The sequence below is a fragment of the Typopeltis vanoorti genome, chromosome 26, assembly GCF_054136105.1.
Source record: "Typopeltis vanoorti isolate ZY-2024b chromosome 26, IOZ_Tvanoo_1.0, whole genome shotgun sequence".
NCBI classification, from domain to species: domain Eukaryota; kingdom Metazoa; phylum Arthropoda; class Arachnida; order Uropygi; family Thelyphonidae; genus Typopeltis; species Typopeltis vanoorti.
Window position 1 is genome coordinate 17,878,639 of NC_143574.1, and position 27,890 is coordinate 17,906,528.

The 27,890-nt window shown below is 34.1% G+C and overlaps 1 protein-coding gene across 2 annotated transcripts in view; it reads right to left on the minus strand.

Annotated features, from left to right (window-relative positions):
- LOC150092373 (lysine-specific demethylase 8-like) overlaps positions 1-27,890 on the minus strand; it is a 101,569-nt gene that overhangs the window by 18,469 nt on the left and 55,210 nt on the right. For both annotated transcript variants that reach the window (XM_090415011.1, XM_090415010.1), the window contains exon 8: positions 21,527-21,673. In XM_090415011.1, coding sequence (XP_090271137.1) covers positions 21,527-21,673 — 147 coding nt within the window. The remainder of the gene's footprint in view (positions 1-21,526; positions 21,674-27,890) is intronic.

A 27,890-nucleotide genomic window follows, 5' to 3' on the forward strand; every position in this document is an offset into this window, starting at 1 on the left:
CAATAATTCAAATCTACGCCCCTGACCAGTCACATGAAGATGAAGAAATCGATAGCTTCTATGATAAGTTGCAAGATCTAATAGACAAGACCAATAAGAAAGATATATTAATAGTGATGGACAATTTTAATGCCAAAATTGGGAAGTTTACCCCAGGCATGGAGGATGTGATGGGCAGGTTTGGAGTTGATAATAGAAATGAAAGAGAAAGAATATTAGAATTTTGTAAAGCAAACAATCTATTTATCTGTAATACCCTTTTTTCCATAGACCTTCCCACAAATATACATGGACCTCACCAGATGGTACAATAAAGAACTGAATTGATTACATTCTAATCAAACAACTGGAAATCATCAGTGCAGAATGTTAGTACTTTAAAAACTCCAGACTTCGACACTGACCATGAACTGCTTGCAACAAAAATTAAACTAAATTCAAGTATCGTAAATCACGAGCCTATCAACAAAGTGGACCTGTCAAAACTGAAAGAGAAATCTATGCAAGATAACTATCAGACACTAATAGGAAATGAGTTTAGAAAATTTTCCTATGACAATATAGAAAATACATGAAATCAAGGTAAAAAAATTGTTACAAGTACTGCAAGAAACATACTTGGTACAACATCAAGACCAAATCATGAATGGATAACCCCTGAAATTCAAAATACTTTAGAAGAAAAAAGAACAGCAAAGCATATATTAAATATAAAAAATACAGAAGAAAATACACAAGATTATAAGAATCTTAAAAACAAAATTGATAAAATGTGCACATCTGCCAAAAATAACTGGTTGGAGGAAAAAGCAAAACTGTGCGAAGAAGCTAATAAAAAAAATGATAATAAAACGGTATACAAAATTATCAAAGAATTAACCAAGATCTATAAAGATAAAAACAATCTAGAAACTGGGTCAATACAAAATATTAAAATAATTTGGAAGGACTACTATCAAACATTATTTCAAAAAGAACAGGAGGAGGAAAGTATAACAGAAAAAATGATATATGAAAAGGCACCACCCATAACTCCAGCAGAAATTCTAAATGCAATAAACCAAATGAAACTTTCAAAAGCTATGGGTAAAGATGAAATATCTACAGAACTATGGAAATATGGTGGCAAGGAAGCTATTAATTTCTTAATGAATTTATTTAATCAAATTCTTTATACTGGAGTGATCCCAATTGACTGGAAAACAGGAATTATTATACCAATTCACAAAAAAGGAGACAAAAGAATATGTGAAAATTATAGACCCATAACACTCTTAAGTCATAGTTATAAACTATTCATTCGAATTATACAAAAGAGAACACAGGTGCTTACAGAAAAAATCATAGAGGAAAACCAAGCAGGATTCAGGCCACAAAGATCCACCATAGACCATATCTTCATCATTAATAATATAGCAGAAAAATATTGGGAATACAACCTGCCCATATACTGTTGTTTTATAGATTTTAAGCAAGCCTTTGATTCAGTTAATAGAAACAAATTGATCACTATCCTAAAAAACATAAAAATGGATTCAGATATTTTAACATTTATTACAAATTATTATGGAGACACCAAAGCTTTTGTTAAAATGAACAATATTAAAACTGAGGATTTCAGAGTCGAGAAAGGTGTAATGCAGGGATGCCCTCTCTCACCTCAACTCTTTATCATCTTCCTAGAAGAAGTCTGTAAAACCATAGCTGATGAACCAGGTGTAAAAATCAATGGTACCAACATTAATCACATAAAATACATGGATGATATCATTATTTTAGCAGATTCTAAACCACAGCTAGAAAAAACTATTAATATTTTAAATGACTCTTGTAAAACTTATGGTATGAAAATAAATCATCATAAAACAAAAATAATGAAGATAGATAGAGAAGAAGAAAATATTTCTATAAATCTCGAAAATCATCTGCTAGAACAAGTTAATAAATATGTTTATCTTGGAAATCTTATATCTAGTAACCTCAACAATATGGAAACAGCAAAACACAGGCTAAACCCAGGTTGGATTAACATGAATAAACTAAACAAAATATGGAAAAATAAAAAAATCCCAACGAGTCTAAAATTAAAATTGTATAAAACAATTATTATCCCAACAGCTACTTATGCTTCAGAAGCTTGGAGATTAACTCAACAACCAATCAAGAAACTTCAAGTATTTGAAATGAAATACCTCAGAAAAATGAATAACACCCACTGGATGGAACACAAGACTAATGATCAAGTCAGAACAGATTTAAACTTCCCAGATAATATAATAGACACAATCATTAAGCATCAACTGAGATGGTTAGGTCATATTCAGAGAATGGCCCTCATAGACTCCCATATTTAGCTCTGAATGGATATATCGGAAGAAAAAGACCTAGAGGCAGACCAAGAAGTACTTGGATAAAGTTGCTGAAAGAACATTCTCATCTACCCAGCTATAGAGTCATGAGTGAGATGGCTAAAGATCGCGATAAGTATAGAACCTTTCTTCTTAGTGGACTCAACCCATTATCAAGTGGATGAGATGAGATGATTAATGTTAGAAAAGTTCAAGATTATTATTGTGAAACTGAACATCTAAAAATTTTAGTCATATGGTAAAGTGAGTTATTATTATCTAATTATACTTTCATATGCATTCTAATTGGCATATATATCATAATTTTAGTTAAAACAAAAAGAAAAAATTATGATTATTTTCACGATAATAAAGAATATAATAAAAAATCATCGGGGTGCTTAAGGGTCAAAGTTGTATAACTGAGAGGAGACCTCCACTTAGCCTTTAAAGGAATGCGGAGAACCGACCAGAGCTTCTGACCTAATGTCCAATCCGCACCTTCTCGTGGTGCACCATGTTGGGTATCTATTTCGATACTGAACGAACGAGGATGGATTGGCAATTTGGGATTTAGCCGACGAAATTATATTTTTATTGGTTAAACCAAAATAAAAAATGATGGTACAACATGACAAAATTTCATGCAAGCTGGGGCGTCGCTGGTTAAACAAGGCCCCTGTTGTTTTTGCCAGGGAATAGGGCAAACAGCGAAAAGTCAGCTACTGGAACAAATCTGAAAACACACCCCAACTCAACATCACCAGAGTTAAAGATCGGTACTATCAACATAAGAAACCTGAATGGCAAAGAAATGGAGCTACCTGAGGAATTAGATAAGTACCATATCGACATAATAGGGATGACTGAAACAAAAAAGACCAAAACTGGTGTGATCTTCCTGAGCAATAAATACAAAATGTTATATTCAGGCAATGACAATCAAGGAAAAGAAGGAGTAGCCATAGTATTCGACACAAAATACGAGGCTAATCTTCTTGAATGGCAGTCAGTCTCAAGTAGAATAATGTGGGCAAATATGAGAATGGGGAACTGGATAATGAGACTTATTTGTGCCTATGGTCCCACAGAAGGTTCTACTAAGGTAGAAGTGGAGGAATTTTTTGAGGCTTTAGAAAAAGCAACTAACACAACGAAAAAGGAAAAGTTGGTACTTGTTGGAGAGAAGAGGCAAGGAATAAGAAAAGTCACATTGACTATGTTATTGTTGATAGTGATGTTTTCTCCCTGGTGCAGGACACCAGAGTGTACAGAGGATTTGAAATTGGAAGTGATCACTATTTAGTCTTGAGCAGGATAAAATTGAATTTTATATTGAAAAGAATAACATGTAAGAAAGTTTTCAAGTGAATAAAAGTTGAGCAGCTCTCAGATGTGAACTGTAGACTAAAATACACAAAGATTATTGAAGAAAAAATGAAAGAGTTTGAGAACAGGAATCAAACCTTGAAGATTCAGTGGCAATCCTTGAAGAAAGCCCTGATTGATTCAGCTAGAGAGGCATGTGGTGAAGTTGTCTGCAAGGACAGAAAAATCAGAACTCCATGGTGGACACAGAAAGTTAAAGAGGCAGTGAAAGAAAAGAAGAAAGCATATCAAAAGTTCCTGGCAAAAAGTCAGCTCGTGCTCTTAGAGAATACAGAGACAAATGCAAGAATCCTAAACAATGTGTAAAACTAGCTAAACAAAAGTCATGGGAGGACTTTGGCAAGAATATAGAAAATAAATATCAAGAAGGTGGCAAAATATTCTGGAGGTTGTTGAAGAAGCTTAGGAATGGAGGAAAGAGTGCTGTAAAAGGAGTTGGAGATGATAAAGGTGACATGAAAATGGGAGAAAAAGATATCCTTGAAGTATGGAGTAATTACTTCGAAAAATTGCTAAATGAAACAAGCAGTGATGACAGCACAGTGGTAAAAAACACTGACCAGGCATGCAGTCAAGAATACATATCCATACTTGAAGTAGAAAGGCTTGAAATGTGGAAAGGCAGCAGGAGTGGTGATATTCAACCAGAAATTTTGAAGTATGGTGGTATAAAAGTCTTACAGTGGCTGCACTGCATAGTTCAGAAAGTCTGGACAGAGGGACGAATTCCCGATGATTGGAGTAGAGCTCTAATAATACCCATATATAAAAAGGTAAATAAAACTGAATGTGAGAATTACAGAGGTATTTCCCTACTGAGTGTTCCTGGCAAGATCTATGCAGGTATACTTGAGAAACGGTTGAGAAGAATTGTGGAAGAACAAACTGGATTCAGGCCAAATAGAGGCTGTCAGGATCAGATCTTCACTTAATGACAAATAGTCGAGAAAGCATGGGATTATAACAATGATCTGTATTTAAGTTTTGACGATTTGGAAAAGTTATATGACAAGGTACCAAGAGTGAAGATATTCAATACGCTACAGTTATATGGTGTCAATGGGGCATTATATCAAGCAATGCTTAGTCTGTATTTAAGTTGTAAGTCAGCAGTTAGAATTGAAAGAAGTATAGGAAGATGGTTTAATGTTAAATCTGGTGTGAGACAAAGATGTACATTATCCCCTCTGTTATTCATTATCTATATGGATCACATTATGAAGGAAAGTGGTATTAAACATGATATCAAAATTGGAGATGTTAATGTCAGCCCTTTGCTTTATTGAAGATGATGTTATACTTCTAAATAAATCCACTACAAGTCTGCAAGATTCTCTGACTAAATTGAATAACTGTTGTAATAGATATGGTATGAAGGTCAGCAATAAAAAGACAAAGACAATGAAAATAGGCAGAATCATTGAAAATGTCAACTGTGTTGTGAATGGAGAACCTGTGGAACAAGTAAAACATTTCATCTACTTAGGCATGATTTTTACTGAAGATGGTAAATTAAATCTAGAAATAGACAACAGAATCAGTAAAGCTGGTATGGTGGGACATCAATTGAATAAATTCATATGGAATAAGAGAGAAATTAGTCGGAACACTAAATTATCTGTATACAAGACAGTGTTCAAACCAGTTTTAACTTATGGATCTGAGAAATGGGTCAGAAGTAAAATACTTGACCAAAGACTAGAGACCGCAGATATGAGAGTCCTGAGAAAGATTAAGGCGTGAACAGATGGCATCAATGGCAATGTCATATTAAAAATGAGGATATTAGGAAAGAACTTGACATTGTCAGCATCCAAGAATGCGTTTGTAGAGCTAATCTCAGGTGGTATGGTCATTTAAACATAATGGGCAAAGAAAGACTAGCAAAACAAGTGTTCTCTGCCAGGTTGGCAGCAAAACGATCCAGAGGAAGACCAAGATATTGGTGGATTGATACGCTACAAAGTGCCTTAGACGATAGAAATATAAGATCTGATAATGTTGGAGTCTTGACAAGTAACAGACTGATTTGGAGGAAAATTGTAGATAGGAAGTTAGTAATGATGTAATTTTTTTCATGTAGTACTATCATATCCTGTACACCCCTTGAGGGTACATGGCAGGAATTTGATGATGATGATGATAGTTTTTATGCAAAAATCATCTTTGAAAAATTCATATACATATCCTAATTCTTTTAAAAAGAAAATTTATAAAATTTGAATACTATTTGCTTATGTAATTAGGATGCAAATGTTTTTTGTTTCATTAAACATAATTTCAGCAAAACTTTTTTAAAACAATTTAATATGGCTATTAACATTGTTTTCTATTGTGACAACTTGTACTGAATGAAACAAGCACACACATTAAATGTGTTTTATAAAATGCTTACACAACATTATATAGCAACATGTTGTCTCATACAATACTAAATCTGCTCTGTGACTTATTTTTATGATGATATATAATATTTGCAATCCATACTAAAATTTATTGACACAGATATACAAAAGTTTATAACTTAGCAAAAGGTGGTTTGGAGTCATATTTTAAAAAAAAAATTATATATAAGCAATCCCTCGATTAATGTGCTCCCGATTAGTGCGTTTTTGATTAGTGCATAATTTTTTTTCAATACCCAAATTGGATTAGTATGCCTCAAAATTCGATTAGTGCACCTATATACATTTTAAAAATAAATGTTACAGATTTTAAAAATTTTGGATCAATACATTTTTTATGGCTAACTGTTTTAAAAAATCTCACCAGGATGAAATAATTTAGTCACTGATTTGAAACATTTTACAGAGTTATTTTTTAATGCCATACTACACTATTTCCATGTATGCCATGTTCCAAATTTACCACCCAAATTTATGTCATCTGCTTTACATAGCATTTTGCTGATCATATCTCATGCAATTGTTTTCCGAAGTTTTATTTTAAATTTTTTTTCTAACCTTTAATCATGAGTAAAAGAATTAGTGAGCAAAAAACATAAGTGTGAAAATGATTCGAAAAGTAATCTGATTGGAAGAAATACTTGAAATAATAAAGTAAAATGAACAAGGCGAGTCCAGAGCAAAGATAGGATAAGAACACAAAAATGGGTGAATCAACTGCTGAATACAAAGAGAAAGGTAAGGCTGCTTGAAGTTTATAATGCATGCACTGAAAATCAAAGTATTATAATGACTGAATTAGAGAGACTTCTTTTTACATGGATCGAAGATTTGTTTTTTCTATTACTTAGTTAATAGTATACACTGGCCTCATTAAATCAAAAGCACTCTCTCTCTTTGTAACCTGGAAAGAAAGGGCTATCAATGATGGAAAAGAAGAATTCCACGTTAGTGCTGGGTGATTTGAGCATTTCAAAAAGAGAAATAGCCTACATAATGTGCTAATCACAGGCGAAGCTGCAAGTGCAGATAAGGAGATATCCAGAGATTTTGAAGAAAATTGTGTAAGAAGGGGACTATTGTGATCAACAAATATTTAATGTCGATGAAACTGGCTTTTTTTTGGAAGCGAATGCCTTCCAAGACTTTTCTAGCTGAATCAGAGAAATCTCAGCCTGGTTATAAAGTCCCAAAGTCGAATGAAATTATTGCTAGCAATATGCGAGCCGTTTGGAAGCATATTCTTCCACATTGTGCAAATGATTTTAGAGGTTTTTCAAATGAATCTAAGTTAATTAAATCTCATTCTGAGAAATTGAGTGATTCTAACCAGCTAAATTTAGATGTACAGTGAGAAGATCCGGAAGAATATGAAGAAAATTTAATTACTGACAAGCCCAAAGAGGTTTCACAGAAACAATTTGAAAATAGTTGGCGTACAATCGAAGTTTTTAAGCAGCAATGCTTAGAGACTGATCCTGGTGAAGAGAGAGAGAGAACTAATAAAATTTGCAGAAGAGGCAATAGGGCCATACCGTCAGCTGTATGAAAAAAAGAAACAGAATGCCTGCCAAAATACATTAGCTCAATTCTTTGTTAAGAAACAGAATAATAAATTTATATTCTGAATATGTTTTATTGTCTTTCAGCTTCATGGTTTTCCTTTAACTATGCCCTGAAACATATCCTAATTCTTTTATAAAAAAAAATTAAGGGTCAAAAAAGAAATCTGAGGAACGAATTATACTTTTTCCCATAGATTATTATATTTGATTAGTGCATTTTCAATTAATGCACCTGTTTTAAAGAATGCATTAGGCGCATTAATCGAGGGATTGCTGTATTGATAGTTAGACACTTGATAGTTATTTCTTATTTATTTCAAAATACATAAGTGTGACTAATATGATGGACATAAAATTGCATGAAAATACATAATATAATAAAACAGACATTTTAGCCAAGGGAACATGGGTAGTAGACATTATTATGAATTAGATAACATTCTTCTTCTTATTCTTTAGCTTCTTTCCATCCACTGCTAGATATAGCCCCCCCCCCTTGATTTTCCAGTTCTCTCTGTTTTTAGCCAATGTCCATCATCTCATGTGAAACCTTTGTAGATCATCTCTCCATCTTGTTCTTTGATGACCTTTCCTTCACTTGGTATCCACTTAGTGCATAATTTTTTCCACCTGTCATCTGGCAGTCTACTAAGCCAGCCTATTTAACACTTTACAATATCATCTACTCTAGTCATCTCTCTAATTCTAGTATTTCTTTAATAAATTTAGTTTAATCCTTTATCCAAGCGTAAGTAAACAAAGTTTGCACATGCAAATATCTTCAGGACTGAGGTAAGGTGTCAAGCTCTCATCTCATCATCATCATCATCTCCCATTTTTTTTGCTCGGAGTTGCCTGGTGTTACACCACCTTACCTCAGTCCTGAAGATATTTTCAGGCGCAAACTTTGTTTGCTTACACTTGGATAGAGGATTAAACTAAATTTATTATAGTCTAACCAAGTGCAAAATAAACTTCCAACATCTTTCTCTAAATCCAGAGTAATTCAATAATAAGATGGTACACACCTGCTGGCAACCCATATAGGTAAATATGCCCTCTCCTATTGCTTCTGCCTTAGTATCTCCACGTTTGGGTCTGCCTCCCACTGACGAGACCTCAATAAAGGTCGAAACCAGTCTGGGTAGTGGTCCTTCCCTTAATGCATAGCAGTATACATGTCTGCAAGGAGATGTGCTTTGCATTATGGGAGATACTGAGACAAGGAGTGATGAGAGCTTGGTCCACCTTTCCCTGGAGTTGCCTGGTGTTGCACTACCTTACCTCAGTCCTGAAGATATTTTCAGATGCAAACTTTGTTTGCTTACACTTGGATAAAGGATTACTCTAAATGTATTATAGTCTAACCAAGTGCAAAATAAACTTCTAGTATTTCTTATTTATCCCTTTTTTGTTATGTGGCTCTCTGGGCCACATGCAACCTGTGTTCCTGTTTTTTTTTTTTTTAGTTGTCGCTCATGTCTGACTTCCATAAATAAATACTGGAATAATGCATATATTAAAGAGCTTCCTGTTTTTAGGCATGTAGGTAAATCTCCTAACAAGTAATCTTTATAAAACCAAAATGATTTGTTTCCTTGTGTGATTCTTCTACTTATTTCTTTATCTTGTTTTCCCTTAAAATGAACTAAATGACCAAGGTAAATATAGTCCTGAACAATTTCAATGATTATCTGCTAATTTTCAGTATGATCTGAATTTGTCATCAGTTTGGTTTTAGTTAGATTAATCTTTAAACCTTTTTTCCTGCTTTCTCTATCAAGGTCATTTAGCATTTCCTAAGCTTCTTAATTTTTTTGCTAAAAGAACAGTCATCTGCTAAACATACATGACAGATTTTTTTCCAGTAATACTAATTCCATAGTTTACCCATAAGATGGTCTTAAAGACTCCTTCTAATGTAGAAGAAAATAATTTGCATGATATAGGATCTTCTTGTCTCACTCCTCTCCCAATACCAAATTCCTTTCTCTGATGTTCTAGCTTTATACTGGCTGTTGAGTTATACAGTTTGATATACAGTTTTTAATAATCAGATCTACTTTTCAAGCTGTTCATTATTTCTTAATGATGTAGAAAATCAAAGGCTTTTCAAAATCTACAACCAATAAATATGCAGGAAGATTATATTAATTTGTTTTTTCTATTACTTAGTTAATAGTGTGGATATAATCTATCATAAAGAATCTTGCTTTCATATGGCAGTGAATCATCCAAAAACCTTGTAATCCTATTTAATATAATCAATATAAACATTTTGTACAGTGTGATAACGAATTGATTGACCTGTAGTTTTTGCCATAATCTCTGCTGCCCTTTATTGTAATAAGATAATCAAGGATTTATGCCACTGCACTGGAATTTTTTCTGTAGTTAAAATATCAGTGAATATATCCAATATAACCTTATGAAACTGCGAACCTCCTGATTTTATGTGTTTTCTGCTAGTATGCCATCTTTTCCAGGACTTTCATTATTCCTTGCTGACTTGAGGACATTCCATAATTCTTCCATCACGATGGTGGATCTGTATCAGTCTCATCTAAATTAGTAGCAGATTTGTATCTGTTTTCTTGCCTATGTGTAGGTCCCTATAAAACTCACTATATGTTTTCATTATTTCTTCTCAATTGTATTGTACTATTAACATTAAAATGATAAAACGTATTAACTCCTATATATTTCTTGTTCCTTACTTATCATAAGGATACATACCAGTTTGAACATTCAAAACTAACATGAGTCACATAGTATATATTTACTTACTCACTGAAACTTGAGAAACTATGACTCCATCTGAATCTCAAAAGTAATCATGATTAACTGTTCATAGCTTTTTTTTTTATGATTTATGTGTATGATAATTATCATAAATAATTATCACACATAAATCATAAAAAAAAAAGCTATGAACAGTTAATCATGATTACTTTTGAGATTCAGATGGAGTCATAGTTTCTCAAGTTTCAGTGAGTAAGTAAATATATACTATGTGACTCATGTTAGTTTTGAATGTTCAAACTGGTATGTATCCTTATGATAAGTAAGGAACAAGAAATATATAGGAGTTAATACGTTTTATCATTTTAATGTTAATAGTACAATACAATTGAGAAGAAATAATGAAAACATATAGTGAGTTTTATAGGGACCTACACATAGGCAAGAAAACAGATACAAATCTGCTACTAATTTAGATGAGACTGATACAGATCCACCATCGTGATGGAAGAATTATGGAATGTCCTCAAGTCAGCAAGGAATAATGAAAGTCCTGGAAAAGATGGCATACTAGCAGAAAACACATAAAATCAGGAGGTTCGCAGTTTCATAAGGTTATATTGGATATATTCACTGATATTTTAACTACAGAAAAAATTCCAGTGCAGTGGCATAAATCCTTGATTATCTTATTACAATAAAGGGCAGCAGAGATTATGGCAAAAACTACAGGTCAATCAATTCGTTATCACACTGTACAAAATGTTTATATTGATTATATTAAATAGGATTACAAGGTTTTTGGATGATTCACTGCCATATGAAAGCAAGATTCTTTATGATAGATTATATCCACACTATTAACTAAGTAATAGAAAAAACAAATTAATATAATCTTCCTGCATATTTATTGGTTGTAGATTTTGAAAAGCCTTTGATTTTCTACATCATTAAGAAATAATGAACAGCTTGAAAAGTAGATCTGATTATTAAAAACTGTATATCAAACTGTATAACTCAACAGCCAGTATAAAGCTAGAACATCAGAGAAAGGAATTTGGTATTGGGAGAGGAGTGAGACAAGAAGATCCTATATCATGCAAATTATTTTCTTCTACATTAGAAGGAGTCTTTAAGACCATCTTATGGGTAAACTATGGAATTAGTATTACTGGAAAAAAATCTGTCATGTATGTTTAGCAGATGACTGTTCTTTTAGCAAAAAAATTAAGAAGCTTAGGAAATGCTAAATGACCTTGATAGAGAAAGCAGGAAAAAAGGTTTAAAGATTAATCTAACTAAAACCAAACTGATGACAAATTCAGATCATACTGAAAATTAGCAGATAATCATTGAAATTGTTCAGGACTATATTTACCTTGGTCATTTAGTTCATTTTAAGGGAAAACAAGATAAAGAAATAAGTAGAAGAATCACACAAGGAAACAAATCATTTTGGTTTTATAAAGATTACTTGTTAGGAGATTTACCTACATGCCTAAAAACAGGAAGCTCTTTAATATATGCATTATTCCAGTATTTATTTATGGAAGTCAGACATGAGCGACAACTAAAAAAAAAAAAAACAGGAACACAGGTTGCATGTGGCCCAGAGAGCCACATAACAAAAAAGGGATAAATAAGAAATACTAGAAGTTTATTTTGCACTTGGTTAGACTATAATACATTTAGAGTAATCCTTTATCCAAGTGTAAGCAAACAAAGTTTGCATCTGAAAATATCTTCAGGACTGAGGTAAGGTAGTGCAACACCAGGCAACTCCAGGGAAAGGTGGACCAAGCTCTCATCACTCCTTGTCTCAGTATCTCCCATAATGCAAAGCACATCTCCTTGCAGACATGTATACTGCTATGCATTAAGGGAAGGACCACTACCCAGACTGGTTTCGACCTTTATTGAGGTCTCGTCAGTGGGAGGCAGACCCAAACGTGGAGATACTAAGGCAGAAGCAATAGGAGAGGGCATATTTACCTATATGGGTTGCCAGCAGGTGTGTACCATCTTATTATTGAATTACTCTGGATTTAGAGAAAGATGTTGGAAGTTTATTTTGCACTTGGTTAGACTATAATAAATTTAGTTTAATCCTCTATCCAAGTGTAAGCAAACAAAGTTTGCGCCTGAAAATATCTTCAGGACTGAGGTAAGGTGGTGTAACACCAGGCAACTCCGAGCAAAAAAAATGGGAGATGATGATGATGATGAGATGAGAGCTTGACACCTTACCTCAGTCCTGAAGATATTTGCATGTGCAAACTTTGTTTACTTACGCTTGGATAAAGGATTAAACTAAATTTATTAAAGAAATACTAGAATTAGAGAGATGACTAGAGTAGATGATATTGTAAAGTGTTAAATAGGCTGGCTTAGTAGACTGCCAGATGACAGGTGGAAAAAATTATGCACTAAGTGGATACCAAGTGAAGGAAAGGTCATCAAAGAACAAGATGGAGAGATGATCTACAAAGGTTTCACATGAGATGATGGACATTGGCTAAAAACAGAGAGAACTGGAAAATCAAGGGGGGGGGGGCTATATCTAGCAGTGGATGGAAAGAAGCTAAAGAATAAGAAGAAGAATGTTATCTAATTCATAATAATGTCTACTACCCATGTTCCCTTGGCTAAAATGTCTGTTTTATTATATTATGTATTTTCATGCAATTTTATGTCCATCATATTAGTCACACTTATGTATTTTGAAATAAATAAGAAATAACTATCAAGTGTCTAACTATCAATACAGCAATCCCTCGATTAATGCGCCTAATGCATTCTTTAAAACAGGTGCATTAATTGAAAATGCACTAATCAAATATAATAATCTATGGGAAAAAGTATAATTCGTTCCTCAGATTTCTTTTTTGACCCTTAATTTTTTTTTATAAAAGAATTAGGATATGTTTCAGGGCATAGTTAAAGGAAAACCATGAAGCTGAAAGACAATAAAACATATTCAGAATATAAATTTATTATTCTGTTTCTTAACAAAGAATTGAGCTAATGTATTTTGGCAGGCATTCTGTTTCTTTTTTTCATACAGCTGACGGTATGGCCCTATTGCCTCTTCTGCAAATTTTATTAGTTCTCTCTCTCTCTTCACCAGGATCAGTCTCTAAGCATTGCTGCTTAAAAACTTCGATTGTACGCCAACTATTTTCAAATTGTTTCTGTGAAACCTCTTTGGGCTTGTCAGTAATTAAATTTTCTTCATATTCTTCCGGATCTTCTCACTGTACATCTAAATTTAGCTGGTTAGAATCACTCAATTTCTCAGAATGAGATTTAATTAACTTAGATTCATTTGAAAAACCTCTAAAATCATTTGCACAATGTGGAAGAATATGCTTCCAAACGGCTCGCATATTGCTAGCAATAATTTCATTCGACTTTGGGACTTTATAACCAGGCTGAGATTTCTCTGATTCAGCTAGAAAAGTCTTGGAAGGCATTCGCTTCCAAAAAAAAGCCAGTTTCATCGACATTAAATATTTGTTGATCACAATAGTCCCCTTCTTACACAATTTTCTTCAAAATCTCTGGATATCTCCTTATCTGCACTTGCAGCTTCGCCTGTGATTAGCACATTATGTAGGCTATTTCTCTTTTTGAAATGCTCAAATCACCCAGCACTAACGTGGAATTCTTCTTTTCCATCATTGATAGCCCTTTCTTTCCAGGTTACAAAGAGAGAGAGTGCTTTTGATTTAATGAGGCCAGTGTATACTATTAACTAAGTAATAGAAAAAACAAATCTTCGATCCATGTAAAAAGAAGTCTCTCTAATTCAGTCATTATAATACTTTGATTTTCAGTGCATGCATTATAAACTTCAAGCAGCCTTACCTTTCTCTTTGTATTCAGCAGTTGATTCACCCATTTTTGTGTTCTTATCCTATCTTTGCTCTGGACTCGCCTTGTTCATTTTACTTTATTATTTCAAGTATTTCTTCCAATCAGATTACTTTTCGAATCATTTTCACACTTATGTTTTTTGCTCACTAATTCTTTTACTCATGATTAAAGGTTAGAAAAAAAATTTAAAATAAAACTTCGGAAAACAATTGCATGAGATATGATCAGCAAAATGCTATGTAAAGCAGATGACATAAATTTGGGTGGTAAATTTGGAACATGGCATACATGGAAATAGTGTAGTATGGCATTAAAAAATAACTCTGTAAAATGTTTCAAATCAGTGACTAAATTATTTCATCCTGGTGAGATTTTTTAAAACAGTTAGCCATAAAAAATGTATTGATCCAAAATTTTTAAAATCTGTAACATTTATTTTTAAAATGTATATAGGTGCACTAATCGAATTTTGAGGCATACTAATCCAATTTGGGTATTGAAAAAAAATTATGCACTAATCAAAAACGCACTAATCGGGAGCACATTAATCGAGGGATTGCTTATATATAATTTTTTTTTTAAAATATGACTCCAAACCACCTTTTGCTAAGTTATAAACTTTTGTATATCTGTGTCAATAAATTTTAGTATGGATTGCAAATATTATATATCATCATAAAAATAAGTCACAGAGCAGATTTAGTATTGTATGAGACAACATGTTGCTATATAATGTTGTGTAAGCATTTTATAAAACACATTTAATGTGTGTGCTTGTTTCATTCAGTACAAGTTGTCACAATAGAAAACAATGTTAATAGCCATATTAAATTGTTTTAAAAAAGTTTTGCTGAAATTATGTTTAATGAAACAAAAAACATTTGCATCCTAATTACATAAGCAAATAGTATTCAAATTTTATAAATTTTCTTTTTAAAAGAATTAGGATATGTATATGAATTTTTCAAAGATGATTTTTGCATAAAAACTATCATCATCATCATCAAATTCCTGCCATGTACCCTCAAGGGGTGTACAGGATATGATAGTACTACATGAAAAAAATTACATCATTACTAACTTCCTATCTACAATTTTCCTCCAAATCAGTCTGTTACTTGTCAAGACTCCAACATTATCAGATCTTATATTTCTATCGTCTAAGGCACTTTGTAGCGTATCAATCCACCAATATCTTGGTCTTCCTCTGGATCGTTTTGCTGCCAACCTGGCAGAGAACACTTGTTTTGCTAGTCTTTCTTTGCCCATTATGTTTAAATGACCATACCACCTGAGATTAGCTCTACAAACGCATTCTTGGATGCTGACAATGTCAAGTTCTTTCCTAATATCCTCATTTTTAATATGACATTGCCATTGATGCCATCTGTTCACGCCTTAATCTTTCTCAGGACTCTCATATCTGCGGTCTCTAGTCTTTGGTCAAGTATTTTACTTCTGACCCATTTCTCAGATCCATAAGTTAAAACTGGTTTGAACACTGTCTTGTATACAGATAATTTAGTGTTCCGACTAATTTCTCTCTTATTCCATATGAATTTATTCAATTGATGTCCCACCATACCAGCTTTACTGATTCTGTTGTCTATTTCTAGATTTAATTTACCATCTTCAGTAAAAATCATGCCTAAGTAGATGAAATGTTTTACTTGTTCCACAGGTTCTCCATTCACAACACAGTTGACATTTTCAATGATTCTGCCTATTTTCATTGTCTTTGTCTTTTTATTGCTGACCTTCATACCATATCTATTACAACAGTTATTCAATTTAGTCAGAGAATCTTGCAGACTTGTAGTGGATTTATTTAGAAGTATAACATCATCTTCAATAAAGCAAAGGGCTGACATTAACATCTCCAATTGACATAAATCTATAGTTAAAATCACTGTTTATAATCAGTGATTATAAACCATAGTTTATAATCCATAGTTTTATAATCACTGATTATAATCCTTTTTAACTATGGAAGCAGGAAAATACGTGTAAGAAAATTCCTTGAGCTACTTAGGAACAATTATTTTATACAGCATGCAGTTGAAGCAATACATGGGACTCAAGCGTTAGATTTAATAATATCGTCTCGCACAATGATAACAGAAGATGTCTCTACAATGCTACTGACTAGAGAGAGAGAAAGAGACCATGTGGTTTTGACATGGCAAGTGACTAGGCAAGTACAAGCTTCACAGAACAATAGAGAAGTGTGGAATTACAGAGAAGGAATATAATAAATAAGGAAACAGACTGGTGATATGCTGAGGCTTGATTGAAGGGGAGAGAAATCAGTGGATTTGGAATCAGTTTGTATTCCTAGGGTTAGGAGGATAAATAAAGTAGGAATGAAATGGATGAATCATGGAATTACGCAGGACCTTCTGAACAAGAAGACATTATGGAGGAGATATGAAGAACAGGGTACCCTTCGCAGCATGAAGAGTATAAGGTGCAGGCTAGGAAGGTAACAAGGGTAGTGAGGAAAGAGAAATTGGCATATAAAAGGAGACTGGCTGAAGCAACCAAGCAAACCCTACAAGAAAGGATGAATACAGAAGACTGATTACTTGCTGGAGATATAGTGGAAATGTTCAATGAGTATTTCATTACAGTATATTGCAACAGGAAAGAGGATGAAGATCGATAATTCAAGTATGTGAAGTATTCTAAATACAGGGGATTCCAGTTAATTGAGACACATTGGGACTAGAACATTTTGTCCCAAATAAGCAGCTGCCCCAGTTATGCAAAATTTTATGTAAAAAGCTAAAATATCACAAAAAGTTAAAAATGTTTAAAAATAGACAAACTTTCAGTATACCTTTGTTAACCATGTTTTTATGTAAAAAAACTAAATGTACACGTGTCAGTTTTCTAAAGAAGTTAATTACATGTAGTATCTATCAAAGAAGCATATTTCCCCTAACAATTATTTTTGAGAAATTTATCGAGTGTACCTGACATGTTCTCTTTCTAGACCACAACTGAATAAAATCAGCACAGGTATCTAAATTCAGATAAAGGACTGCCTTCATTACCTTCTTGCATAAAGTAGCATTAATTCGGCAATAAATTTCCTGGCTTCCTAGTTAGTCACTCACTTAGGTGTGTCATCTTCATTACTTTCCTTGTTTTATGGGATCTTTAGTGTTTTGTTGCAATTTGTTCAACAATTGCATCCTCACAATCTTCATTTTCATTGTACACTGAAGGCTATTGTCAATGCATAAAAACTCTTCGTAGTTTTTGACATGATTTCATTTTCATTATCAGTCATAGCTGGCATTTCCTGGTCTGAATTCTTAAAACCACAATGAGCAAAGCAGTTCTGAATTACTTTGCTGTTAATTTCTCACCAACTATCTGCAACAAATTGTACTGCCTGTAAAATGGTAACCTTTGCACTGATTTCCTTGGCCGTTGAAGATAACGTCAGTAGATTTTTCTTCAATTGTTTCAAGAATGTAGTGTACCAACTTTCTGCGACACAATGTCTTCAAATTTTTTATGATTCCCATGTCCAGTGGCTGTACCAGGGACTTGGTGTTAGCAGGAAGAAATTCAAGTTGAATGTTTTTCAAAAAATCTAATTGAGGATGTGCCGCACAGTTGTTCAGAAGCAAAAGAATTTTTCTTGAATTTCTTTGCAATTCTACATTCCAACTCATTAGCCATTCCTGAAAAATAACAGAAGACATGTTACAGCAGCGGAACATGGTAATGGATTCCACTGTTTTTTATTTTCAACCTGACAACGCTGTAAGTTGAGGGAACCATCTGGTGTGGCATGGTAAAACAGACCTGTTTTTTTCAGCATCATAGATTTTATCAGGACTAAACTTCTGCAGCAGTTCAGGTAGTTTAGCTGATTTTCACTGTTCAGCACTGTCCTTCTCACCATGTGCCTTCTTAAATTTTATTTTATGTCTGGTTTTCCATTGCAATAACTAACCATCTGTATTAAATCTCACATGGCCAGCTTTCTAGCTAACCATTCTGATTTGTTTTTTAACATTTGACCATTAACATGCCTGCCTCATTAAGTTACAATAGAGAACCACTGATCGAGAGTCCCCTCATCTGGATCCTTGCCTTCTCGCTTCTGTTTATGGAATTTTTCCTATTGTCCATCATGCAATGAACATTCTTCTTTTTGCAATTTCTCCTGCTGGCCTATCAAATGTATGATTGTAGATGTTTGGAACACCAGTTATCTCTGCAAGCTGATGATGACTGGTGTTAGTTGGTTTTTTGTTTTGTTAAGTAAGGTGATTCTATCTACCAACATTAGATATTTCCTTGGCATCTTAACTGGGGCCTTATAAAAAAAAAAATAAATAAATAGCTACACTTTTTTTTATTAAAAAATTAGCACACGTCTGTTTTAATCAAAAGTATGCTACCTACAGTCACTGTAAGTAGAATCGTTATGCTGTTAAAATATGTGCATCCTCTCTACTCTGTATCCTGGCAGTGACTGACAGCAACACTCTCTATGTAACTAACTACCCGTGTGCCATCTACAGCTACTGTTCCGGTAAAGCAGCAAGGTGATTCAAATAAGCGAAGAAACTTTGGGTTATAATCTCAATTTGTTTCTTTTGTCCTAAATAAATGGCTGCCCTGATTAACCAATGCCCCAATTAACCGGAATCTACTGTATTAAGTAACCTGGATGTTAATAAGGTTGTAGGACTGGATAGGATATCACCACATATATTACAGAAATGTGTGAAAGAGATGGCAGTGCCTATGACTTATTGACAACAAAAACGGTACCACAAAAGTGGAAAGGAAATATAGCCATTGCATAAGGGAGAATCCAAGTCAGTAGTGTGAAACTATATGCCAATATGAATATCAAGTGTAGAAGTGAAAGTGTTAGAGAGGCTAATTAGAGATGGACACACAGAATACAAACCTGGATTGATAAGAATGGAAACCTTTCAAGAGAGCACCATGGTTTGTTAAGGGGGAGGTCATACTTTAGTAACTTGGTTACATTTTATAATAGCGTGATTAGTGTACTGAACAGAGGAGATACTTATACAGTGATTTATCTGGGTTTTGCAAAAGCATTTGATTTAATACCACATGATAAGCTATAATTGAAACTGAGCAGGATGGAGATGAACAGTCATTTGGTAGCTTGGTTACAGGCATGGCTGACTAACAGGAGTCAGCAAGTTGTGTGCAGTGTCTTAGAAAAGCAAAGGTGACAAGTAGGATGCTACAGGGTTCTTTTTTGGGGCCAACGTTATTTAATTTTTATATCAATGATATAGTTCAGGGCGTGAGAGGAGATAATCAATTGTTTGCTGAAGACACCAAATTAGGAAGAGCTTAACAGGTGGTAAACAAGTGGAATGCATTGTCAGAGTGGATGATAAGTACGTCAAGGAACAGTATGATAATTAATGTAGTGTGTGTGTGTGTGTGACCTCCTATGATGAGTCTCTGGACACTATGGAGGCTCGGAAGCAAATACTGATACTAATGTAGGTCTGTATTTGAATACTTACCATTGTTTCCTTTGAATTCTAATAGTGTGTTGTTCTCTTGTTCACTTAGCTGTGACTGAGACACATGTAAGTAAACACATGCTAACACATGCTATGTAACTCATGCCAGAATGTTGTCAACTGATCTTTTCTTCTCTTCTCTTCCAGATGATATATGAAAACATATTTAAGAGTTAAATAAATTCCATAATTTTTTTATATATATATTTTAACCACTGTATTTTATTCATAACAACAATAAAACTTGGCAAGTTGGTATTTAGATGCAGTAGGATGCAAGTTCCAGCCATTATAAAAAGGATATAAAATTGCACTGATCCATATATAATAAAACTTAAACTTCAAATTAATCAAATGGTATGGATACTAGACAAGTTATTACACCCTCCAGAGTCAGCAGACTCATCCTGGGAGGTTTACAATTGGCAACATATTTATCATATTGAACCTTAAAATCCTTACTGTCTCTACTTTCCCAACATATTCTGGTAATATGGGCTATATACCTACAACACAACTCTCCATGTAAAAAATCTGCTCCTCACACCCCTCTTCACCACATTCTTACACATCCTCCAGGGATGGCCTCTGGTTCTTCTCCTCTCGCACTTCTACTCTTTTTATAATATTCTCTGTATTAATCTGATAAAATCTCCTCACTAAGTTAAATGTCTCTATCATATCAGCTCTTTTTCCTCCTGTCTACTAAACTCTATAATTTACATTCCATTAACCTCTCTCCACAGCTAACATTCCAGAGCTCTCATACTGACTTAGTCACTCATTTCTGGACCTTCTCCAATGTTTCCACCTCACAATGAAAACTTGTTACTAAATCTGAACACAAAAAAGTGTGGTCTGTTCAGTGCTTTATATAGTGGCACAACCACCTTTTATCCCTACCTTGTCAGTGTACTCCTTATCACATTGTAAGATGACTTCTGAATTAAGCAACCAGAAAGATCTTTAATGCATTCTGATTTGTGCAGAGCAAACTTTCAGTCCTCATCAGTTCATGTTTAAAAATGATTTATTCCTGATTCTATTTTTCCTTATAACTCTTAAAAAGAAACTAGGTGGAATCATAGCATGTGTTATTTTTGATCAATGATTTAAACTGCAAGAATTTCTATTTGCTTCATGCAATAATATTGATTGCATTTAATCCCTTAACATATAACCTACTATTCAATGACTATAAGATTATGTATGTCATCACAAGAAGGAATTTTTCATTTTGCATATTGTCAATTATCATTATACTTATTATAATAAACTTGAAGTGACCTACAGTAACTCGTGTATTATCTGTGTGCATTTTTCATACAACAAACTGGTTATTTCTGGAAATTATAAATAAAGCCTCCCCCCACCACCACCAAAAAAAAAAAAAAAGAAGCACATTACAGCTGATTCTCACTATAGCAAATTTGTTTGTTATAGTAGATATTTTGCTATAGAGAATTTTCTATTTTAGCATAGCATTGTACCTAAGGTGCTTTGGCTGACACTTGTCAGTAGTTTTGTTATAGTGGTGTTTGTTGTGGTGAGAGTAAACTGTAATAATATGTGCAATACTCACACTGAATCATATATTCAGTATAAGTTATATATATATAGTCTCTGAAAATATTTTTAGAAGTTAAAATGTCAAGATATACCTGAGCCAACAAATTGTGTTTAGGATCATAGTGTAGAGGAGATACTGTACCAACAGGTCCGAACCATGCATTAACCTCAACTTCATCATCCGTTTCAGCAAGACAACAGTATGTAGGAATATTTATATCAGTTCGTAATTCAGGAATCTAAAAAGGTAAATTTACAAAATAAAACACCAAAATTATAAAACAAGAAAAACAACAACAAAAGAATATCAATCATTATCATTTCCTGATATGTATCCCCCAAGGGATGTACAGGAAAAGGAATAATTATACAACATTAATTATACAGACAGTACTCAACAAAATTACTTATCAATTCTAACCACAAAATTTTATTCAGAAACTGACAGCACATTTAGTAGGATAAAAGTTAAATAATCTGAGAAATACTGTTCCGGAAACTAAATGTGGAACTTTTCAAGCTACTTCAGGCTTCCAAAAGCAGGATGGGTGTCTCATACTACATAACGAACTTCATCCACTGCCTAAAGACATTCACAAAAATACATATCCATATTATGCAGTCTGTAGGTTAGAGAGCAAAGATACATCCCTCTGGATGTATCTTTGCCTATTTTGCCATTCAATTTGCCTATATATATAGACAAGTGTCACTTGTCTATTTATATAGGCAAACTGAATGAAAAATCAAACATAATGGCTAAAAATGAAAAAAGTTCCATCTTTTAAAAATTACTTGTTATTTTAGTAAGAGATAAATGTAATTTCTCCACTCAAGATCTCATAGTAATTAAAGCATTCAATGTAATCCTGATGCCCATTCACAAACTATCTACCACATCTGTGGTTTCAGAATTGACAAATGGTTTAGGATAGCATAAACATGCACAGGAGCATGAGCCTGCATCACTTGGTGAATAGCCCGAATAAAAATTCCCAAATACATGACTGCCTGACAAATATTATCATTATTATTCTGGTATACCTCCATGGTGGGTCAGCAGTCATTATTGGAGACCTGCTTCCTAACACTGCTTATCACACTTTTAATTTCATTCACTGATATGCATTTGGCACTCCCTATATGATCCATTGCATGTATTATCCACTCTCATTGTGAGAAATTTCGATCTCGTGGCAGTGCTATCATCACTCTCACTCTCCTCTTGTTATATATTAAGAGATCTCTCCTTCATTTAGCCTATAAAATTCCTTTATTAAATTTATATATCTATCATATCTCCCTTTTCCAGCTGTTGCTATTTTGTAAACCGAGCAGACCACATTTCCATAATCCATCCTCAAAGTCAACATTCTACAGTCTTGGTTATCTTACTGCATAAGACCAGATATGATCATTTATGACTAATGAGTAGAAATATATCTTATTCCTGCACATTGGTTTTTTTTTCTTTTTTTTACATTGGAAGGGACCAAATTAAAACTTTAGATTTTAATTTGGTGCCACAAATTTCAATTGTTTCACTTACTCATTGCTGTATGTTAATTGTAACATGTAAGTGTAGTGTGCTCTGAAGATGCTGGTTTGAAATCCAGTGAAATATAAGCAAGTTAATAAACATCTTTTTTAAAATTTAGTTCATCTGGTGTTGCAATACTGTTTAAAACAAGTTATGAATAACAAAAGTACCTAAATCTATCTGTTAGATTAGTCAGCTAAGTCCCAAATTAGTCAGCCCATCTTTGTTCATTCAGTACCTAGCAGATACCTACCAACAGAGTACTCATGACACGAAGGCAAGGATTGGAGGTTAGGTCAGAAGTCCCAGTTGGTTCTCTGCATTCCTTAATGTAGAGAACTGGATATGTAGAGGTCTTCTACCAGTTATCTGGCTTGATGCCATCAGTTCATCCACTAATTTTTCTCAGAACTCTCACATCTGTGGTCTCTAGTCTTTGATGATGATGAAAAATAACATCAAAAAATATCTAAAAGTTTTTTAAATTAGAAAATGAATATTATAAGAAAAAACAGAATTATTAGCATTATCATTATTATTGCAGTATTAACAGACCCTCATATAGTTGGAGGACTCACCATGGCAAGTCTATCGTAACTACAGCCAAATCTATCACACTGTAATTTAACTCATCATTCACTCTTTCTTAATACAGATCAGTAGTTTATGCACATACTGAGCTAGTCAGATCCATATAACTAATCCATCTACTGAGGTATTAGTAATACAGCTAGCCACTATGCAGCCATATGTTGTCCTTCGTTCTTTCCATACCACATATATATTCCCTACAGCAGGGATTTGCATTGGGGTTGGGGGGAGGGGGAAGAAACTTGCTGAAATCCAGATGCCTCAGAAGCAAGAAATGAATAAAATATCAAATCCATATCATATTTCAAAACCTACTTTAACTTCCTTTTTATTAATTATTACTGAATAATTCTGATTAATTATAGAAAATATTTATAATTATATTGTAAATTAAATCAATAATTAATCAGAAAATTGAAAATTTTCTGATTAAAAATTGAAAATTGAAAATAATTGAAAGATACTTAAAGATATTCTTTAAGTATCTTTCATGTAAAATGAAAATAATTACCTCATGTACAAAATTATGGAGTCAGGCTCAAATCAGACACATTCCATGAACAATCTGTTGGTAGCCTAAATATAGATTGCAATCTGACCTTCCATTTATTTGTTCACTAAATGAACAAGTGACATAACTGTTTGTATCAAGCAGGCTACACTCAGCACTACGCTTGCTATTAGCTATCAAAGAGCACATTTAAATTTTAGATGAGTCACTCAATTAGACAGCTGTTAACTCTTTCTTTCTAATTATTTTATTATAGTTTGAAAAAGTGAAAAATAAACTTTCAACATCTTTCTCTAAATCCAGAGTAATTTAATAAAAAGGTGGCACACCGTTTGGCAGCTCCTATAGGAGGAGATGACCTTGCTAATGCCTCTGCCTGGTATCTCCACTTGGGCCTGGCTCCCACTGAAGAGACCTCAATAAAGGTCGAAACTAGTCTGGGTAGTAGCCCTTCCCTTGATGCATAACATTATACATATCCACAAGGAGATGTGTTTTGCATTATGGGAGATACTGAGATAGGAGTGTTGGTAGCTTGCTCCACCTTTGCAAGGACTTGCCCAGTGTTGTACCACTTTACCCCAGTCCTGAAGATACTTTCAGGTGCAAACTTTGTTTGCACACACTTGGATAAAGGATTAAACTAAATTTATTATTCTTTCTAATTAGTTTGTTACAATACATCAAGGTTTCTGATTCTCCTCCATGCTTGTTTCAACTCTGAAAAATGAAAAATTATAATACATACATGCACACACAGAGACACACACAAAATACTGCTAATATTTAATCACACAGAAGAGGAATGCAGGAAACATATAGTACATAACTTCTATGTACAGGTAAAAGGCCAGAAGGAAGAAACCTACATAGCATGCCCATTAAGTAATGAGACAATTATTATATCAAAACAAAGAAATATATTTGGAATTGTTAATTACACAGATTCAAAATCATCTCCCTTCAACTCTACAGAATGTTTAAATCTGTCATACAGGTGTTCAAAAGCATGGTGGAACCTTCTTCAGTGTCTGGGTCACTCAGGGTTGGATGTCCTCAATGTAGCTGAACTGCTCCCCTTTCAAGGCACACTTCATCTTTGGGAAGAGGATAAAGTCTGCAGGAGCCAAATCTGGTGAATGGGGGGGGGGATATTCGACCACACAGATCAACTTTGAAGCCAGAAACTGCTTCACAGGCAGCACATAGTGTGCAGGCACATTGTCATGCAACAGAAACCAATTGTTGTTGTTGTGGAACAGTTCTTTCCTGACATGTCGCATGCAGGAATACAGATGTTGCATTACTCCTAAATATTACTGACTGTTCACTGAGGTTGCCCTCAGGAATAAATTCCCAGTGGATAATTACAACAACATCAAAAAAAACAGAAAAAAAAATGATCATTGTCTTCACAAGTGATTTTTGGAACCTGACTTTCTTCTGCTGGGGAGATGATGTTCCACTCTATTCCATGCTCTGGCGTTTCGTTTCTGAATCAAACTGAAAACACCAACTTTCATCACTGATGTCAATTCTTTGCAACACATCACAATCTTGATCAACTGCATGGATAAAATTTTGACAACATGCAACCCGGTGCTCTCTCTCTGTTTGTGTGTCAACGTCTGCAGCACAAACCTCGAACATATCTTCTTCTTGTGTGAATCTCTTTCTAAGATTAATCTGGCCGTTTCCTTACCAACACCAAGCTGTACAGTAAGTTGCCTAGTGGTTATTCATCTGTCATGGGCATAATTTCTCTAGCTTTCACCACATTTTCATTTGTCCATGCAGAAACTGACCATCCATAGTGTGGTTCATCCTCCATTGACTCCATCCCCTCTTTAAATGTTGAAACTAGTAGAACACCTGTGCACAGTTCAGACAGTCATTGCCGTGAACTTTTTTAGGTCTTGGTACACTTCTATAGCAGTTTTTATAATTTACATAAAATTTTATCACAGCTCTTTGCTCCATGACACAACTTCTGACAAGCTCCACTCACACACTCCTATTTCAATGGTTGCCACACGAAAACAGCTGTGTCACCCAACACATGGGATTACAACACACTTTAGCAGTCAAAACTATAAACATGTTTGTTACGGTACATAACACGGTTTGTTATGGTTTGATATGGGCTGTCCTGTAAAAAATCAATCTCATTACTTAATGGGCATACTGTGTATTATAATCTACTGTCATGGTATGATAGGGGTGAAATGAGAAGAGTTCATGATTTTAATGAAGTAATGTATAGATGTTTGGAGTGAATATGATGTATGAAAGGACTTTTATATGTCTGACAGACTGCACTTAAATGGATCTGGAATTAGATATGTGTGTGTGGAGAAAGTTTTGTTTGAAGAGAATAGATGAGCAAATTCAGGGCCATCTGGGAGCATACGAGTGGGCATGTATGTATGTATGTTCCGCTTGAGATGAGTGTTTGTGAGAGTGAAAATGATCACAGAATGCTGAATGCAGTTTCTCAGGTCTGAAATCTGAATAAGATACTCATTAAAATATTTAAGTGTATCTCTGGGCCAAGAGGGTATTGCAATGTATGTATATTAAGGACAGAAGTATTAGGAACAACAGTGACCAGTTTCTGGCATTGTCAGTTTGACCGAGCCAAAAAACGATAAGCATTAGTGTTACTTGGTTAACAGAGGAAGATACTGTCACAGAGGCCAAATGTAGGGATACTGCATTTTCAGGAAGGATGGAGATGACAGGACTGGGTAAGGAGTTTTGCTAATAATAACAGAAGAAATGCAACTGACAAAAATAATTCAGCAAGAAGGTAGAGTTGAGAGAAGCAGCATACATACATCTGAAGCTATTTCAAGTGAGATAAAAACCAACAGGTTTTTATCTGGTTGATATGCACTGCCAAAGTAGAGAGCATATGTCCATGTGTTCAGTGAGTACACGGCAAATATCCATTATGAAGGACTTCAACTACAAGGACAGAAACTGAAAGAAATTATCCACTACTTAGATAATTCCTCCAACATCATGTGTTGGAAGGTACATAGGTTTTGGAGAGTATATTATTATTAGTATTATTATCTGAGACCTCCAGGAAGTCAAGGACTCATAGAGGGAGGCTATAAATCACCCAAACCAGCTGTCATACCTTCCATTAAATTCATTCACACTAAATGCACTCAACTGTGACTTAACTTCCATGGATGCCCCCCATGTTCTCTCTCTCTCCACCTTCCATATAACAAAATTTCTTCAGACGATATCCTATAACACCCATTTAAAAGTTTATAGACCATTATCACATTACCCCTCTTTTTCCTGTCTGTGATCCACATACTCTCAATTTGTCCTCATAATCTAAATCCCATAATCAGGATATAATCTTTGTAACTCTTATTTGCAACCTTTCCACAGTGGAATTTGGGAGACCAAATCTGCACATAATAATCCAGGTGTAGTCTTATCAAAGCCTTATAAAGAGGCAAATGACTTCCTTATCCTTAGATGTCATGGTTCACTTCAACATCACAAATATCCTCTGAGTTGTATTTGCAACTTTTGCTATGTGACCTTTGAACTTCAAATTCCTATCCACCAATATGACAAGATCCCTTGCCTCCTCAGTTCCTTGTAGCATAACCACACTAATATATGCCACTGGAAATCTCATTGCACCAAAGTGCATAACTTTACACTTACTAACATTAAACTGATAGCCATTTTCGTTTGCCCAAATTTCCAGCCTATTCAAATAATTTTCTAAGTGCTGAATATCAGTAGCATCCCTGATTGCCCTACCTATCTTTGCATCATTGGC